Here is a 17766-nt window from a genome sequence, read left to right as displayed (position 1 = left end):
TGAAATAGGACCAACTAATAAGTGACCAAATGAAATGGGAACAACTAATAAGTGACCAAATGAAATGGGACCAACTAATAAGTGACCAAATGAAATGGGACCAACTAATAAGTGACCAATTGAAATGGGACAATGGGACTGTTATAGTTTTGAGGTGATAGGGCAATAACAACGTAAACAATGTAAGGGGGGGGGGGGGGGTAAAATACAATAAAGCATGAAAATATAAAGTTTTGTCTTACTGCTTTTGAAAACTCTATACATATTATAAAAGCCTTCCTCACAGGAGCTTCTTGGTGTACAAGAAGATTGGATGTAATAGAATGATGTGGGAATCAATTTGGCTATCACCATTTTCATGATGTTGCACCCGCATCCAAAATGACACAGACTGGCAGGCCACAGCTATAATCTAAAATGCAGACGAAGTGGAATCTTACTAGCCACAAAACTCAGCTAAAAAGCACTCTATAGCATTTTATATAGCTTCGTCTGTAAACTCTATCTTGTACAAAATTTTGGATCAGTTGTGGCCCGCCAGTCTGTGGCATTTTGATTGCACATGCAACATCGTGAAAACGGTCTATTCAAACTATGAGACTACTTAGGCTAAGCCTATTCTGGATAAGATACATAAATATTATATGTTTTTTTGTAAGATCTTCATATTATGGTTATGCCTACCTACTACTGGATGTAAAACAATGGTGTACAGGGTCAAGAGCTCACACACGAGCCAAACAGGTCTAACTTGTAGATAGTTATTCTGCCAAAAAAGTCAGTACTTGAAAGGAATATTATTTTTAGGACTTTCATTCTTTTGCAGCTATCTACAGGAAATATCTGTAATTTTGCAAGTCAAGGTCATTGGCTACAAAAAGGGATCAGCCAAACTTCCCAATTCATGTGGAGCATAGACAACAGAAACAGCCTAAATTTCTAGCCGTTGTCACCTAATTGGCTGCGTTTGTCACTTAATTGGCTGCAATGCTTGATTTGAGGCTGCATGGGCCCATGCCCATGAGCTTGGTTAGCAAAAATAAGGATGGACAGGGGAGGAGCAGAAAAACTTTTTTCCATATTCTCCCTTCAAGCTTGCCTGCAAGTTGGTGTGAAGGCCCAATTTCATCATGGCGGCCTTTTAACAGATAGGTAGGTTTTTTATATATGACATCAAGTAGCCTATTATGTCAGAATTGCTGGCTTCTTTGGAAGGGTGAATAACAACCTTTTATTGCCATGGCAAAAATAGAAAGGATACTTGAAGGGTATTTACATCATCAGGATAGAATTGGTGAAATGGAGTTAGACTGCTTGAAGATGGACCTCCTTCTAGTTGGCATTCCTTGCCTGCAAAGCCTCCTTGAAACTGGATACAAATCCGCTTCAGGTTTACTTCTTGAGGAAACTCAAAGATAACAAACTGGGGTGAGCCCTACAACAGAAAAAAAAAATCATAAACTTCTACTTCTACTTCTACTTTATTACTTTTCAACACTTTCGTATCAAGAAAAGATGACAAAATATATATAAATCTAAATATATAAATCTAAATATAAATTAATAATAAATAGGTAATCCATAAATTCAGTCGACTTACTATATACAATAAAAATTAAAATAAATTATAAAATAAGATAGTACTTAAACAATAAAAATAGCATGATAATAAAAATTAGGCGATGAACTTGTTTACGTTATTACAAAAAGATGAATAACTATTTTCTTCTCTAAGTTCAATTGATAAATTGTTCCAATCTTTGATTGTTCTGGGAAAGAAACTATATAAATAATAATCGTGACGTGCCTTAGGCTGTATAAATGTATTACTTGAATAACTTCGAGTATGACGCATTGAACGTTGATAATAATTAGGTATCGGCAATGCAATGCCATTATTTACAGATAAATAAAACATTTTTACACGGTGAGCCTTTCTCCTCTCACTCAGCAGATCCAAAGAAAGGGATTGTCTCATTATTGTAACACTAGAGTTCCAGTCGTAATCCCGCTTTATGAATCTCACCGCACGTCGCTGGACTGCTTCAATCTTGTCCACTTGATCCTGTCTATAAGGGTCCCATACAGCAGCTGCATATTCTAGATGTGACCTTACAAGTGTAACATAGGCTACACGCTTGGTGTCCTCAGAACATGAATACAAGTTCCTTTTTATGAATCCAAGTGTTGAGTTAGCCTTGTTTACGATCTTGTTTACTTGAAAATTCCACCGTAAATCATCAGACAGCAAAACGCCCAGGTAGGGATGCTGTTTAACACCTGAGAGTTTCTGATTATATAAAGTATAATCTTTCAGTACTGGTGATTTATTTCTGTAGACTGACATTTTGTAACATTTAGTAGGGTTAAAAACCATTTGCCATCTTTCGGCCCATAGCCCCACTCTGTCCAAGTCCCTCTGCAAGACTAGGGTATCATCGTCATGTGTAATTTGGTGGTACAGCAGGGCATCATCAGCAAATAGCCTTAAAGTGCATTCCAAGTTCTCCTGCATGTCATTTATAAACAGGAGGAACATCAATGGGCCAAGTACAGTGCCTTGCGGCACTCCTGATGTTACGTCTACTGGTTTTGATGAAATACCGTCCACTACGACTCTTTGTGTTCTATTGGTGAGCCATGACTTAATCCATGCAAGTGTTCTACCTTGAATACCATAATACAGTAATTTACTGATCAAGCGACCATGTGCGACCTTGTCAAAGGCCTTACTAAAGTCAAGTATCAGCATGTCTATTTGACCACCGTTATCCGTATTTCGTGCCAGGTCTTCAACTGTTAATAGAAGCTGGGTTTCGCATGAATGGTTTTTGCGAAACCCGTGTTGATTTGCAAATAGGATATTATTATTCTCAAGATGCTCCATTATGTTATTGTAGATGACATGTTCCATAAGTTTGCATAATACTGTAGTTAAAGACACCGGTCTATAATTACATGGGTCGTGCTTCACTCCTTTCTTGAATATTGGAACCACTTGTGCCTTAGTCCAGTCTTCAGGTAATTGGCCAGAACTATATGATTGATTAAAAAGGAATGTCACGACATCTGCTATTTCTGATGCAGTTTCCTTGAGTAATGTAGTTGGTATCTTATCAGGACCGCTTGCTTTTTTGCTATTTAAGGTCTTAAGTAGCTTTTCCACGCCATCTCTATTAAATGATATTGAACCCATCATCGGGATTTCACCGTGTCCTTTGCTTGGTATAGACGCTACATCCTCTTGAGTAAATACCTGTTGGAACTGGTTACTTAGGATTTCTGCCTTGCTCATACTGTCCGTCTTTACTATACCATGTTCCTTCAATGGAGGAACTCCAACTTGATCTTGTCTTTTCAATTTAATATACGACCAGAATTTCTTTGGTTTCTCTTTCAAGTCAGAATTGAGGGTGTCTGCTATATACTCGTCCTGGGCCTTCTTCATTTTAATTTTAAACAGTTTTTGGAATTTGCGATATTTCTCTTTATCACAAGCTTTCCCTGATTTCTTATAGTTATTATATAATCTTTTCTTTTTCCTCAGGGATGTCTTTAGATCTCTCGTCATCCAGGGAGAGTTATTCCATGACCCACACTTCTTGGTTGGTACACTTCTACTTAGAATGTTCATTAAGCCTGACTTGAAAAATTGCCAGTTACTTTCAACATTTATATTCTCTGGATGTCTTTCAAAGAAATCATTACTAAGGATTGTTGCATCCTTGCGTATATCGGTAAAATTAGCCTTAGCAAACTTATAGACTATACGTGGCTTCTTTTTGTTGACTTTTACGGATAAATTTAAGGCAAACGACACAGCTGAGTGATCACTGATACCCTGAACACTTGACAGGCTATGTACAAGATCTGGATGGCTAGTTAATACCAAATCAAGCACTGATTCTTGTCTTGTTGGAAAAGTTACAAGTTGGGAAAGGCTGTGATCATCTACAAGATCGATCATTGTCTTGTTTACTGCTACTCCATATTGTGGATTATCTTTAACTGAAGCATTACTCCATTCGATGTCAGGCACATTCATATCACCAGCAATAATAATTCTGGGGAAGGATCCATTTGATTGCAATCTGTTCAGTGGCTGTTTGAAGGCTTCAAGTGGTTTTTCATCATTTCCCGGTGGACAATATAATGAAGCAAGATATAAAGGCTTCTGGTTAGCTATTTCGATTTTAATCCATATTGCCTCAGCTTGGCAATCCAGTTGGGTTTGACGAGTAGCAATAATTGTGTTGTAAACAGCGATGAAAACTCCACCTCCAGGATTAATATCTTGTCTGTCTTTTCGAAATATTGCATAGTCCCTGGGGAAAACCTCAGAGTCTTTAATAGATTCATCTAGTTTGGATTCTGTTCCCAGAATTATGTGAGGTTTCTCTTGATCAACTAGAGCTTTAAATAAACCACTTTTATGTTGACTTCTGATGCTATTACAATTCAAGTTTAATACTTTTAATTTTCGTAGATAGTGCGACTTGTTAGATTTTTGCGGATGATCATTTGCGCGATTAATTCTTCGTTGTGGAGTTAATGAGCACTTAGGATGATTTATATCTGAACCAATGGACGTGTTTTCTGATGGATTCGGATTCAGAGGACTGTAGTAGTTATCCACATGAAGAGACTTAGATGATTTAAATATGGAGTTGGAAAAATTCGGAAGCCCACAATCAGTACATTCCCATGTACAAGACGAGTTGGCAAGAGAATCGTAGATTTCAGTGCTCATTTGCATACACTTAACGTGGTACCAAATATCACAGAAGTCGCATTGAATAGCTCTTTGGTTGGATCTCACAGCTTTTGAACAAACTCCACAAGGATACTGATATTTAGGCCCTGGGTTTGTAGATATATCTCCACATAAGATGAGAATTCCAAGGAGATTGAAGCCAGGCTTGACTGGAGGCCATTTCAAGATTGCGATTCGGCCGGTATTCATTCCGTGATAATAACTCGCTTGATTCAAACTTATTCGAGCAAGAGTAGATGAAATGTTGTAACCAGTCCATGGATAAGTATCTTGGATAGGTTTACTAACTTCTAAAGACACTAAGTTGTATGTATAAAGGGCAAGAATGAACAATTTCGAAAGAGCAATAAAGTTCACCGCCATGCTCGAGAGCGTTATTGTTGTGATCATAAAGAATTGAATAGCAAAGGTAAACCTAAGCTAGAGAGCTAGTAAAGCTAGAGAATGGGTAAAATAGAGGGTACCTGAATAGCACAGACAGTCTACGTGTTTTTGAGAATTTTTCACACCTGATCGGAGTTCCAGCAAGTCTCATCTTTGCCGTCGAACATGTACTTCTTGCCGTATTCCTTGACATTCTTGTTTAGCACAGAACTGACTCTGATCGGGAAAAAAAGCAAATACTTACTTAAAATTAGGGCTAGGAGGAGATTTGTTTAGCTGGATATAAACACCACCAATTCTTACCAGATAGAGGTGATCTCAACACTAATAAATAAATAAATACCATATCCAATATACAAGCTGTGTATTACAATATTAAAGAAATGCTGAGTTCAGTGTCCTCTTGGCTTACCTTATACGAGTATTATCGCTTACTAAACAAACTCTAGCCTCGTCCGCCATTTTGTCCCAACATATTCTTATTTTGTGTTACCTGTGGATTACGGGAAGGCTGTGGATTCGCCCTAGTCTTTCTCTTTATGAAGAAAAAGAAAAAACAAGATGTCGGTTAACTACGCGTCAGGGCTGTCGGACTATCCCAACAAAGGAAAATGCGGCTTACCAGAGGTAAACTTTCGGTTAATTAGTCTCAGTTGTAGTCTCGATCTCCAAATCAATAGCGTATTTTGCAGGTTTTTGACTCCGAGTCGGATTTAGCTTCCAAGGTGTCCCATCTAGCCGAGATGATTCGAGCGGCCAAACGCGTTGTCGTTCACACTGGGGCCGGTGTTAGCACGGCTGCTGGAATACCCGACTTCAGAGGCCCTAAGGGCGTGTGGACGCTAGAAGAGAAAGGGATAACCCCTAAGATAGACGTGTCGTTTGATAGTGCGGCCCCGACTTTAACTCATATGGCCATCGTGAAGCTCCAAGAAGAGGGACTTGTCCATTATGTTATCAGTCAGAACGTAGACGGATTGCATTTGAAATCCGGATATCCAAGGTAATAAGGCAGTGGTCTGGGGGTTAGTTGATTGTGTGGTTAAAGTAGGACTGTGTGATATTCAATAAATCTCTATTGCTTTAATGAATATGCATATTATTCCTGGGGGAAAGCTTTCCCGTACAATTGAATATGAAAAGTCCTATTTAATGATAATTTAAAGAAATATTTTAGAGACTCGATACTATTTGCCTCATTAACTTCTCACTCTTCTCAATCTCTATTAGCCTCCTCGACAGGCGCTAGTTGAGAGAAAGATGGAAAAGCCAAGCTTAGTTAGCCAAGCTGGAATACCCAAGTTTAGTTGCATGAAAAAACGGAGGCGACAGCGATCATATTTCATAGCTGAGCCTCTCTAACCTAGCCTCCTATCTTCATACCTGCCAACCTTCGAAAATCTCAAGGCTTGAGATTTTTTTTGGAAGTGGAGGGGTGGGGGTATATTCATATTTTGGTGGGAGGGGTGGGTAAACCTCGCAGGCATTTGCAATATAGAAAGCTCTCGCAAACAAATCCACACTTATAGATCTCACGAGGGTGTAAGATAAATTGCACTGCACAAGGGAATTATTGTTTTAAATATTTAGAAAATGACGATTTTCTATAGAATAATTTTTTGGAAGCGATAAAAATCCCTAAAAAGCGGGAGATTCTGTGCTCAACGCGGGAGACCGGGAAGAGGGGTTCAAAATCTTGAGACTCCCGCCTAATGCGAGAGAGTTCACAGGTATGTATCTTTGACGCATGCCACAGGAATCCAATTAACCCGAAATGTGACCCTTTATGTCTTATTTTACAGGTCAAAGTTGTCAGAACTTCATGGTAACATGTTTGTTGAGAAATGTGATAAATGTGATAAAGAGTACGTCCGGACGACTGCAGTGGCAAGTGTTGGACAGAAGCGCAGCGGACGAGCCTGCACTCAGACCAGACAGCGGGGTTCTTGCAGGTATATGCATTATTTTATTGGGAGCATGCCACAAGATTGTTAATATTGAGGTATTAGAACTTGAATTTTTTTCTTTAACCTTATTATTACTGTATTATTTCTTGTTGTTTGTTTTTTAGGGGCAAACTATGTGATACCATACTGGACTGGGAACATAATCTGCCATATAATGACTTGGTTAATGCTGAAAAAAACTCAAGGTAGGAAGAGTATCTACTGTATTAACGAACATTCTACTACAGTACACGGAAAAGACATTTGGCACAGTGTGGCAGCAAGGGGTTCCGGGGGGGGGGGGGGGGGGAAAGGGGTAACAACAGTGATCATCTTTTAGGTGGAAATTTTAGAAGAAATGTATAGGACAACAAACTTCCTCTCACCATGAGGTATATGTGTTGTTGTTGTTCACTGTTATAGATATATATTGGTCCCCCTTTTGAATAAAGTGTTGATCTTCTTCTAGCAAATCACTCAAGCAACTCAGGGGATGTCAGGGGCAGGGCCAAAGGGTGCTTGATGGGAGGGTAAATGCTGTGTTTTCACTGATATTTACTGAGTTCTAGGCTTTTGCTTTAGCCAATAAAAAGTCTATTACATTTCCCTCTCCCTAAAGCAGGGCTTCTGTAATTACGCGGAAAATCAATCATTACGCACTAAATTACGCGGGATTTTGCAATCCCTTTTTCTTTAAAATTCAAACTTTTGCGGGATTCTTTACTGAATTAAGCGCTAAATTACATGGAATATCAACTGTTACGCCTAAACTACATTTTGCACCAAAGGAAAGCACGAAATAACTTGAAAAGGTTTATTTTTTGCGCGATAATATCTTATAGGCGAGTTTTCATTGCATCCTAGCCACCAGCCAATTAAAAAAGGTATTTCATTATAGTCCTAGGCCTTCGCGGTTTAGCAAAGAATGCCTAGTTATTTTATTAGTTTTCGAAATTCAGTTCGACATATCGCACTCTTACGAAGAATATCTGTCTTTTTTACAAGAAATAGAGGTAAGAACCCTAAAAGAACACATCAGCTGTGCACTTGAATGTTTTGTCTTACAAAATTTAGCCAAATTACGCGGGATTACGCAGAAATTTGTGGATTACGCGGATTACGTGGAGAAAGCCAAATTACGCGCTTCCGCACAAGCGCATAATTCCAGAAGCCCTGCTAAAGGGACATTAAAAGATCTAGTGTAACCCTCATGCTGGGGCTTGTTCTATGTTCCCTCTCCCTAAAGGGATATTAATAGATCTAGTAAAACCCTCGTGCTGGGGCTTGTTCTATGTTCCCTCTCCCTAAAGGGATATTAATAGATCTAGTAAAACCCTCATGCTGGGGCTTGTTCTATGTTCCCTCTCCCTAAAGGGATAATAAAAGATCTAGTAAAACCCTCATGCTGGGGCTTGTTCTATGTTCCCTCTCCCTAAAGGGATAATAAAAGATCTAGTAAAACCCTCATGCTGGGGCTTGTTCTATGTTCCCTCTCCCTAAAGGGATAATAAAAGATCTAGTAAAACCCTCATGCTGGGGCTCGTTCTATGTTCCCTCTCCCTAAAGGGATAATAAAAGATCTAGTAAAACCCTCATGCTGGGGCTTGTTCTATGTTCCCTCTCCCTAAAGGGATAATAAAAGATCTAGTAAAACCCTCATTCTGGGGCTTGTTCTATGTTCCCTCTCCCTAAAGGGATAATAAAAGATCTAGTAAAACCCTCATGCTGGGGCTTGTTCTATGTTCCCTCTCCCTAAAAGGATATTAAAAGATCTAGTAAAACCCTCATGCTGGGGCTTGTTCTATGTTCCCTCTCCCTAAAGGGATAATAAAAGATCTAGTAAAACCCTCATTCTGGGGCTTGTTCTATGTTCCCTCTCCCTAAAGGGATAATAAAAGATCTAGTAAAACCCTCATGCTGGGGCTTGTTCTATGTTCCCTCTCCCTAAAGAGATATTAAAAGATCTAGTAAAACCCTCATGCTGGGGCTTGTTCTATGTTCCCTCTCCCTAAAGGGATATTAAAAGATCTAGTAAAACCCTCATGCTTGGGCTTGTTCTATGTTCCCTCTCCCTAAAGGGATATTAAAAGATCTAGTAAAACCCTCATGCTGGGGCTTGTTCTATGTTCCCTCTCCCTAAAGGGATAATAAAAGATCTAGTAAAACCCTCATGCTGGGGCTTGTTCTATGTTCCCTCTCCCTAAAGGGATATTAAAAGATCTAGTAAAACCCTCATGCTGGGGCTTGTTCTATGTTCCCTCTCCCTAAAGGGATATTAAAAGATCTAGTAAAACCCTCATGCTGGGGCTTGTTCTATGTTCCCTCTCCCTAAAGGGATATTAAAAGATCTAGTAAAACCCTCATGCTGGGGCTTGTTCTATGTTCCCTCTCCCTAAAGGGATATTAAAAGATCTAGTAAAACCCTCATGCTGGGGCTTGTTCTATGTTCCCTCTCCCTAAAGAGATAATAAAAGATCTAGTAAAACCCTCATGCTGGGGCTTGTTCTATGTTCCCTCTCCCTAAAGGGATATTGAAAGATCTAGTAAAACCCTCATGCTGGGGCTCGTTCTATGTTCCCTCTCCCTAAAGGGATAATAAAAGATCTAGTAAAACCCTCATGCTGGGGCTTGTTCTATGTTCCCTCTCCCTAAAGGGATATTAAAAGATCTAGTAAAACCCTCATGCTGGGGCTTGTTCTATGTTCCCTCTCCCTAAAGGGATAATAAAAGATCTAGTAAAACCCTCATGCTGGGGCTTGTTCTATGTTCCCTCTCCCTAAAGGGATATTAAAAGATCTAGTAAAACCCTCATGCTGGGGCTTGTTCTATGTTCCCTCTCCCTAAAGAGATAATAAAAGATCTAGTAAAACCCTCATGCTGGGGCTTGTTCTATGTTCCCTCTCCCTAAAGGGATATTGAAAGATCTAGTAAAACCCTCATGCTGGGGCTCGTTCTATGTTCCCTCTCCCTAAAGGGATAATAAAAGATCTAGTAAAACCCTCATGCTGGGGCTTGTTCTATGTTCCCTCTCCCTAAAGGGATAATAAAAGATCTAGTAAAACCCTCATGCTGGGGCTTGTTCTATGTTCCCTCTCCCTAAAGGGATAATAAAAGATCTAGTAAAACCCTCATGCTGGGGCTTGTTCTATGTTCCCTCTCCCTGAAGGGATAATAAAAGATCTAGTAAAACCCTCATGCTGGGGCTTGTTCTATGTTCCCTCTCCCTAAAGGGATAATAAAAGATCTAGTAAAACCCTCATGCTGGGGCTTGTTCTATGTTCCCTCTCCCTAAAGGGATAATAAAAGATCTAGTAAAACCCTCATGCTGGGGCTTGTTCTATGTTCCCTCTCCCTGAAGGGATAATAAAAGATCTAGTAAAACCCTCATGCTGGGGCTTGTTCTATGTTCCCTCTCCCTAAAGGGATAGTAAAAGATCTAGTAAAACCCTCATGCTGGGGCTTGTTCTATGTTCCCTCTCCCTGAAGGGATAGTAAAAGATCTAGTAAAACCCTCATGCTGGAGCTTGTTCTATGTTCCCTCTCCCTAAAGGGATAATAAAAGATCTAGTAAAACCCTCATGCTGGGGCTTGTTCTATGTTCCCTCTCCCTAAAGGGATAATAAAAGATCTAGTGAAACCCTCATGCTGGGGCTTGTTCTATGTTCCCTCTCCCTAAAGGGATAATAAAAGATCTAGTAAAACCCTCATGCTGGAGCTTGTTCTATGTTCCCTCTCCCTAAAGGGATAATAAAAGATCTAGTATAACCCTCATGCTGGGGCTGGTTCTATGTTCCCTCTCCCTAAAGGGATAATAAAAGATCTAGTGAAACCCTCATGCTGGGGCTTGTTCTATGTTCCCTCTCCCTAAAGGGATATTAAAAGATCTAGTAAAACCCTCATGCTGGGGCTTGTTCTATGTTCCCTCTCCCTAAAGAGATAATAAAAGATCTAGTAAAACCCTCATGCTGGGGCTTGTTCTATGTTCCCTCTCCCTAAAGGGATATTAAAAGATCTAGTAAAACCCTCATGCTGGGGCTTGTTCTATGTTCCCTCTCCCTAAAAGGATATTGAAAGATCTAGTAAAACCCTCATGCTGGGGCTTGTTCTATGTTCCCTCTCCCTAAAAGGATATTAAAAGATCTAGTAAAACCCTCATGCTGGGGCTTGTTCTATGTTCCCACTCACTGTCCCCCCCCTCCCTCCCTAAATACTCTGTCTATCCGTCAGAAACTTTGAGCTGGGAGGACAGAGGGGAAGACCTAGAAAGACATGGTCAGATGCCATGCTTAACAATCTTAAAATGGCAGGCCTGAAGGCAAGCGTGGCATCTGACCGTAAAGCATGGAGGGATGCCGTAAGGAATCTGCACGACCCCCATGTGAACCCCATGCACCGTCCCAAGTGGATAGCGAGTGAGGGAGCAGCCCTGGGGTGATGTGCTGCCAGTATGTGTGTTACCCCCCTCCAAATTGTCCCTGCATAAGGATGGGCCCTGTCAATTGTTGTAAAAAAGAGTTTTTTTTAAATAGAGTTATTTTCTTTTGACCAACAGAGAGGCTGATCTTGCCTTGTGCTTGGGTTCATCTCTTCAAATTTTGCCCAGTGGTAACCTTCCAGTGCTAACCATCAAGAATGGTGGCAAGCTGGTCATTGTCAATCTTCAGAGAACAAAACATGTAAGTAAACGGATTACACTTCTGCCTTAGAAGTTGTATGCTGAAACTAGCATGGAGAACGGGAACTGAGGCTAGAACAGTTGTATGTATGCTGAAACTAGCATGGAGAAAGGGGGCAGAGACTAGAACAGTTATAGACTGAAATTAGTATAGGGTGAAGGGTGACAAGGGAGGGGGGATGTACCTACTGGTATAGCAAGGAGGTTGGTGTCCCTGATCAGGATGATGGAGGCTGAAACTAGTACAGTTGCAGGAGATCAGGGTGGGGCAACGGTAGAGGTACATAGCATGGAGTTAGGAGCAAGCCTGGTTTGTAGGGGTTGTAATTTCTATAGATGCAAGGGGCGTGGCAGAGTCCAGAAGAGGAGGTGATGTACATAGCATGGAGTCAAGGGCAAGTCAGGCCTTGAGATGTTGTGTCTTGTATGAGGGCATGGGTGTGTCAGGGGTTAAGGTGATGTACATATCATGGAGTCTAGGGCAAGTCAGGCCTGGAGATGTTGTGCCTTGTATGAGGACATGGGGTGTGTCAGGGGTTAAGGTGATGTACATATCATGGAGTCTAGGGCAAGTCAGGCCTGGAGATGTTGTTCCTTGTATGGGGGCATGGGTGTGTCAGTTGTTAAGATGATGTACATATCATGGAGTCTAGGGCAAGTCAGGCCTGGAGATGTACTGTCTTGTATGAGGGCATGGGTGTGTCAGGGGTTTAGGTGATGTACATATCATGGAGTCTAGGGCAAGTCAGGCCTGGAGATGTACTGTCTTGTATGAGGGCATTGGTGTGTCAGGGGTTAAGGTGATGTTCATATCATGGAGTCTAGTGCAAGTCAGGCCTGGAGATGTACTGTCTGTATGAGGGCATGGGTGTATCAGGGGTTAAGGTGATGTATATATCATGGAGACTAGGGCAAGTCAGGCCTGGAGATGTTGTGCCTTGTATGAGGGCATTGGTGTGTCAGGGGTTAAGTTGATGTTCATATCATGGAGTCTAGGGCAAGTCAGGCCTGGAGATGTACTGTCTTGTATGAGGGCATGGGTGTGTCAGGGGTTAAGGTGATGTTCATATCATGGAGTCTAGGGCAAGTCAGGCCTGGAGATGTTGTGTCTTGTATGAGGGCATGGGTGTGTCAGGGGTTAAGGTGATGTACATATCATGGAGTCTAGGGCAAGTCAGGCCTGGAGATGTTGTGTCTTGTATGAGGGCATGGGTGTGTCAGGGGTTTAGGTGATGTACATATCATGGAGTCTAGGGCAAGTCAGGCCTGGAGATGTTGTGCCTTGTATGGGGGCATGGGTGTGTCAGGGGTTAAGGTGATGTACATATCATGGAGTCTAGGGCAAGTCAGGCCTGGAGATGTTGTGCCTTGTATGAGGGCATGGGTGTGTCCGGGGTTAAGGTGATGTACATATCATGGAGTCTAGGGCAAGTCAGGCCTGGAGATGTTGTGCCTTGTATGAGGGCATGGGTGTGTCAGGGGTTAAGGTGATGTACATATCATGGAGTCTAGGGCAAGTCAGGCCTGGAGATGTTGTGCCTTGTATGGGGGCATGGGTGTGTCAGGGGTTAAGGTGATGTACATATCATGGAGTCTAGGGCAAGTCAGGCCGGGAGATGTTGTGCCTTATATGGGGGCATGGGTGTGTCAAGGGTTAAGGTGATGTACATATCATGGAGTCTAGGGCAAGTCAGGGCTGGAGATGTTGTGTCTTGTATGAGGGCATTGGTGTGCCAGGGGTTAAGGTGATGTTCATATCATGGAGTCTAGGGCAAGTCAGGCCGGGAGATGTTGTGCCTTATATGGGGGCATGGGTGTGTCAAGGGTTAAGGTGATGTACATATCATGGAGTCTAGGGCAAGTCAGGGCTGGAGATGTTGTGTCTTGTATGAGGGCATTGGTGTGCCAGGGGTTAAGTTGATGTTCATATCATGGAGTCTAGGGCAAGTCAGGCCTGGAGATGTTGTGCCTTGTATGAGGGCATTGGTGTGTCAGGGGTTAAGGTGATGTTCATATCATGGAGTCTAGAGCAAGTCAGGCCTGGAGATGTACTGTCTTGTATGAGGGCATGGGTGTGTCAGGGGTTAAGGTGATGTACATATCATGGAGTCTAGGGCAAGTCAGGCCTGGAGATGTTGTGTCTTGTATGAGGGCATTGGTGTGTCAGGGGTTAAGGTGATGTTCATATCATGGAGTCTAGGGCAAGTCAGGCCTGGAGATGTTGTGTCTTGTATGAGGGCATGGGTGTGTCAGGGGTTAAGGTGATGTACATATCATGGAGTCTAGGGCAAGTCAGGCCTGGAGATGTTGTGTCTTGTATGAGGGCATGGGTGTGTCAGGGGTTTAGGTGATGTACATATCATGGAGTCTAGGGCAAGTCAGGCCTGGAGATGTTGTGCCTTGTATGGGGGCATGGGTGTGTCAGGGGTTAAGGTGATGTACATATCATGGAGTCTAGGGCAAGTCAGGCCTGGAGATGTTGTGCCTTGTATGAGGGCATGGGTGTGTCAGGGGTTAAGGTGATGTACATATCATGGAGTCTAGGGCAAGTCAGGCCTGGAGATGTTGTGCCTTGTATGAGGGCATGGGTGTGTCAGGGGTTAAGGTGATGTACATATCATGGAGTCTAGGGCAAGTCAGGCCTGGAGATGTTGTGCCTTGTATGGGGGCATGGGGTGTGTCAGGGGTTAAGGTGATGTACATATCATGGAGTCTAGGGCAAGTCAGGCCTGGAGATGTTGTGCCTTATATGGGGGCATGGGTGTGTCAAGGGTTAAGGTGATGTACATATCATGGAGTCTAGGGCAAGTCAGGCCTGGAGATGTTGTGCCTTGTATGGGGGCATGGGTGTGTCAGGGGTTAAGGTGATGTTCATATCATGGAGTCTAGGGCAAGTCAGGCCTGGAGATGTTGTGTCTTGTATGAGGGCATAGGTGTGTCAGGGGTTAAGGTGATGTACATATCATGGAGTCTAGGGCAAGTCAGGCCTGGAGATGTTGTGTCTTGTATGAGGGCATGGGTGTGTCAGGGGTTTAGGTGATGTACATATCATGGAGTCTAGGGCAAGTCAGGCCTGGAGATGTTGTGTCTTGTATGGGGGCATGGGTGTGTCAGGGGTTTAGGTGATGTACATATCATGGAGTCTAGGGCAAGTCAGGCCTGGAGATGTTGTGCCTTGTATGGGGGCATGGGTGTGTCAGGGGTTAAGGTGATGTACATATCATGGAGTCTAGGGCAAGTCAGGCCTGGAGATGATGTGCCTTGTATGAGGGCATGGGTGTGTCAGGGGTTAAGGTGATGTACATATCATGGAGTCGAGGGCAAGTCAGGCCTGGAGATGTTGTGCCTTGTATGAGGGCATGGGTGTGTCAGGGGTTAAGGTGATGTACATATCATGGAGTCTAGGGCAAGTCAGGCCTGGAGATGTTGTGTCTTGTATGAGGGCATGGGTGTGTCAGGGGTTAAGGTGATGTACATATCATGGAGTCTAGGGCAAGTCAGGCCTGGAGATGTTGTGCCTTGTATGAGGGCATGGGGTGTGTCAGGGGTTAAGGTGATGTACATATCATGGAGTCTAGGGCAAGTCAGGCCTGGAGATGTTGTGCCTTGTATGAGGGCATGGGTGTGTCAGGGGTTAAGGTGATGTACATATCATGGAGTCTAGGGCAAGTCAGGCCTGGAGATGTTGTGCCTTGTATGAGGGCATGGGTGTGTCAGTGGCCAGGGGTCAGGGTGATGTACATAGCATGGGTAAAGTGTCCCCCTTCAAATTTATTCTCAAATTTGAATGTACACTTTGTTTGTTTAAAAGTCAATTATCAGTTACGATGACTGGTTGACCATATTTCACTTTCCCATTTTCTCTTTTTTTTATCAGGACAAAAAAGCCGATCTTAAGATCAACTACTATGTTGACGACGTTATGAAACAGTTGATGGAAAATCTTGAACTAGAGATTCCGCAATACACCGGGTTTGATCCTGTGGGTTTAGGTTACTCTGTATTGGATACTAAACCAACAATCTCAGAATCTGAATCCGAGGATGAAGGCGATGGAAACGACTTAGACATCATGGAACCTTGTAACAACCAAAAACATTTCCCAAATTTAAATACTGGTACGGCTGCAAGCTCTGAACTTTTGGTTGGAGATAAGAGAAGAGAAAGTGACTCTTGCAAAGGACAGAAGTCTTCCGAGGAGATAATGAACTCTAAAAATGGATATTTAGAAGACAGCTACTGGGATAAAGAACCAGTGTCTAAAAGATTGAAACAAGAGTTCGATTGGTAACGGTGCAAGTAGTTTACTAAGTTATATAACATTCTTTATTCTGTACTAACTAGACTTGTACTAGACATACTGACTGGTTGTCCTGTGGCGGGTTATCGAAATTGTGACGTCACATGAAGCTCCTCTTCACGGTTTATTTCCGAGTATAGGAAAACCGGTCATAATGCCTTGTACTTATTTGATCCTGGAAACGTTCACAGTCATATTTATCGTTCTCTTTTTCTGAAGTTTCCAATATTCTTCACTCTTGCATTCTAGACTTCGCCATTCAAATTCAAAATTGATTTTGTTCTTTCTGATTGGTCAGTCGTGTAAGTATTAATCAATGACAGCTCTTAGAATAGGCTTTGATGGACGACAGCTGTTCTGTGCAAGTCGATTATTGGAAATCGTTTTTGGTTCCTCTAAACTTCTAGATTAGTAGCTGTATCGGGTTGTGGCAGATTTATTAATCATACAACTGTTAAATTCTCGAGCATTCTACTAAAAGCAGTACAAGTAACGTTCATTCAATTTACATCTTGGCAACACACTTGTTTATTCATTTTCTGGGTTATTCTAAGCCTTACTTTATCCTTTATTTATTTATTTATTTATTTATTTATTTTTCTTGTGATTCCACTATTGTCAAGTTGAGAAAGGCATTAAAAAGAAAAACATCGATATTATTATCTAATTATTTAACCCCTCTGATTTGTCAACAGAGACGTACGTGAACTCGTGCAAAACGTCTCTGAAGAATTTAGAGCGGATGGCCTGTTAAATAGCGCGGATTCTAATATATATTCTTTTGTCTCTTAACGGTTGAGGTTTCCGTCGGCCCTTTGGAAGTAAACTGGTGACAACTACAATTTTTTATATAAGAAATTTTGGGGGATATTTTCTATCGACATTGTTAACTATATATTTGCACAGAATTAGGATTTTTTTTAGGTCCGGCCCACAAACGGTATTATATAACATTTGTGAGCCTGAGTCACTACAAACCACAAACTAGCTATCGAAACAGGACGTCACACAAAACCTCCTCCTGAACAAAGAATGTGCCCAATATGCTCGAGGACGAGGAACACTTTATGATAAAATGCCCGGCATATAATGAATCGAGGGAACAAAGTATAGGGTTTTTCAATCCGCAACAAAACAGAATCTAAAAGCAATGCCTCCTGCCATAGCATTTTTAAGGTGATTAGTTTGAAACAGGAGAGTGCAACCAAAAAAGAAATAGCTAAATTTGTTTGGGAAGCAACAAAAATAATGGAAAGTGCTTTGTAATGAGAATTATATAATAACATCGCTACAAAGTACGATGATAGAGAAATTATTGTAAATAGGAATATAATTGAAAACCAGTTGTTAATTAATATGAATGTATTTGGAGCAACGCCTGTGAATCGAAGATTAAAAGGTGCCAAATAAAATAATTGAATTGAAATTGAGACACTTGACGTGTTGACAAAGCTAAGGAAAAAGGCTTGTATAAAGAGAGATTTTTGAAAGTCGCAAAAATGTCTCTAAAAGTTGATCATACACAAGGAAGTAAGTGCTGGTGGAATTCTGGGAAGGGTGCAGCACCTCGGGTGAAAGGCGAGAGAAGGGGAGTGGGGTCTAGGATGTGTTGAGCCCATTCCCTCCCCCCCCCCCCCCCCCCCCCCTTCCGTATGCTTCACCATGACACTAATGCATAGTTTAAGGC

At 41.9% G+C, this 17766-nt stretch overlaps 2 protein-coding genes across 2 annotated transcripts; one reads left to right on the top strand and one right to left on the bottom strand.

Moving 5' to 3' along the window:
* Positions 1 to 226: 226 nt before the first annotated feature.
* On the bottom strand, positions 227 to 5912 carry LOC5503601 (nuclear receptor 2C2-associated protein). The gene is made up of 5 exons (XM_001624548.3): positions 5781 to 5912; positions 5571 to 5693; positions 5284 to 5374; positions 1262 to 1435; positions 227 to 843 (listed from the first exon to the last, which is right to left on the bottom strand). Exons 2-5 carry the CDS (start codon positions 5618 to 5620, stop codon positions 718 to 720), a joined length of 441 nt encoding a protein of 146 aa, XP_001624598.3. The 5' UTR covers positions 5621 to 5693; positions 5781 to 5912; the 3' UTR covers positions 227 to 717.
* Positions 5681 to 17509, top strand: LOC5503598 (NAD-dependent protein deacylase sirtuin-6). The gene is made up of 6 exons (XM_001624567.3): positions 5681 to 5785; positions 5851 to 6161; positions 6961 to 7110; positions 7230 to 7310; positions 11657 to 11780; positions 15657 to 17509. The coding sequence occupies exons 1-6, from the start codon at positions 5720 to 5722 to the stop codon at positions 16068 to 16070; spliced, it is 1146 nt and encodes a 381-aa protein (XP_001624617.3). The 5' UTR covers positions 5681 to 5719; the 3' UTR covers positions 16071 to 17509.
* Positions 17510 to 17766: the final 257 nt, after the last annotated feature.

The sequence above is a fragment of the Nematostella vectensis genome, chromosome 5 (assembly GCF_932526225.1).
Source record: "Nematostella vectensis chromosome 5, jaNemVect1.1, whole genome shotgun sequence".
Classification (NCBI taxonomy): Eukaryota; Metazoa; Cnidaria; class Anthozoa; order Actiniaria; family Edwardsiidae; genus Nematostella; species Nematostella vectensis.
This window is presented reverse-complemented; position numbering and strand designations above follow the sequence as displayed.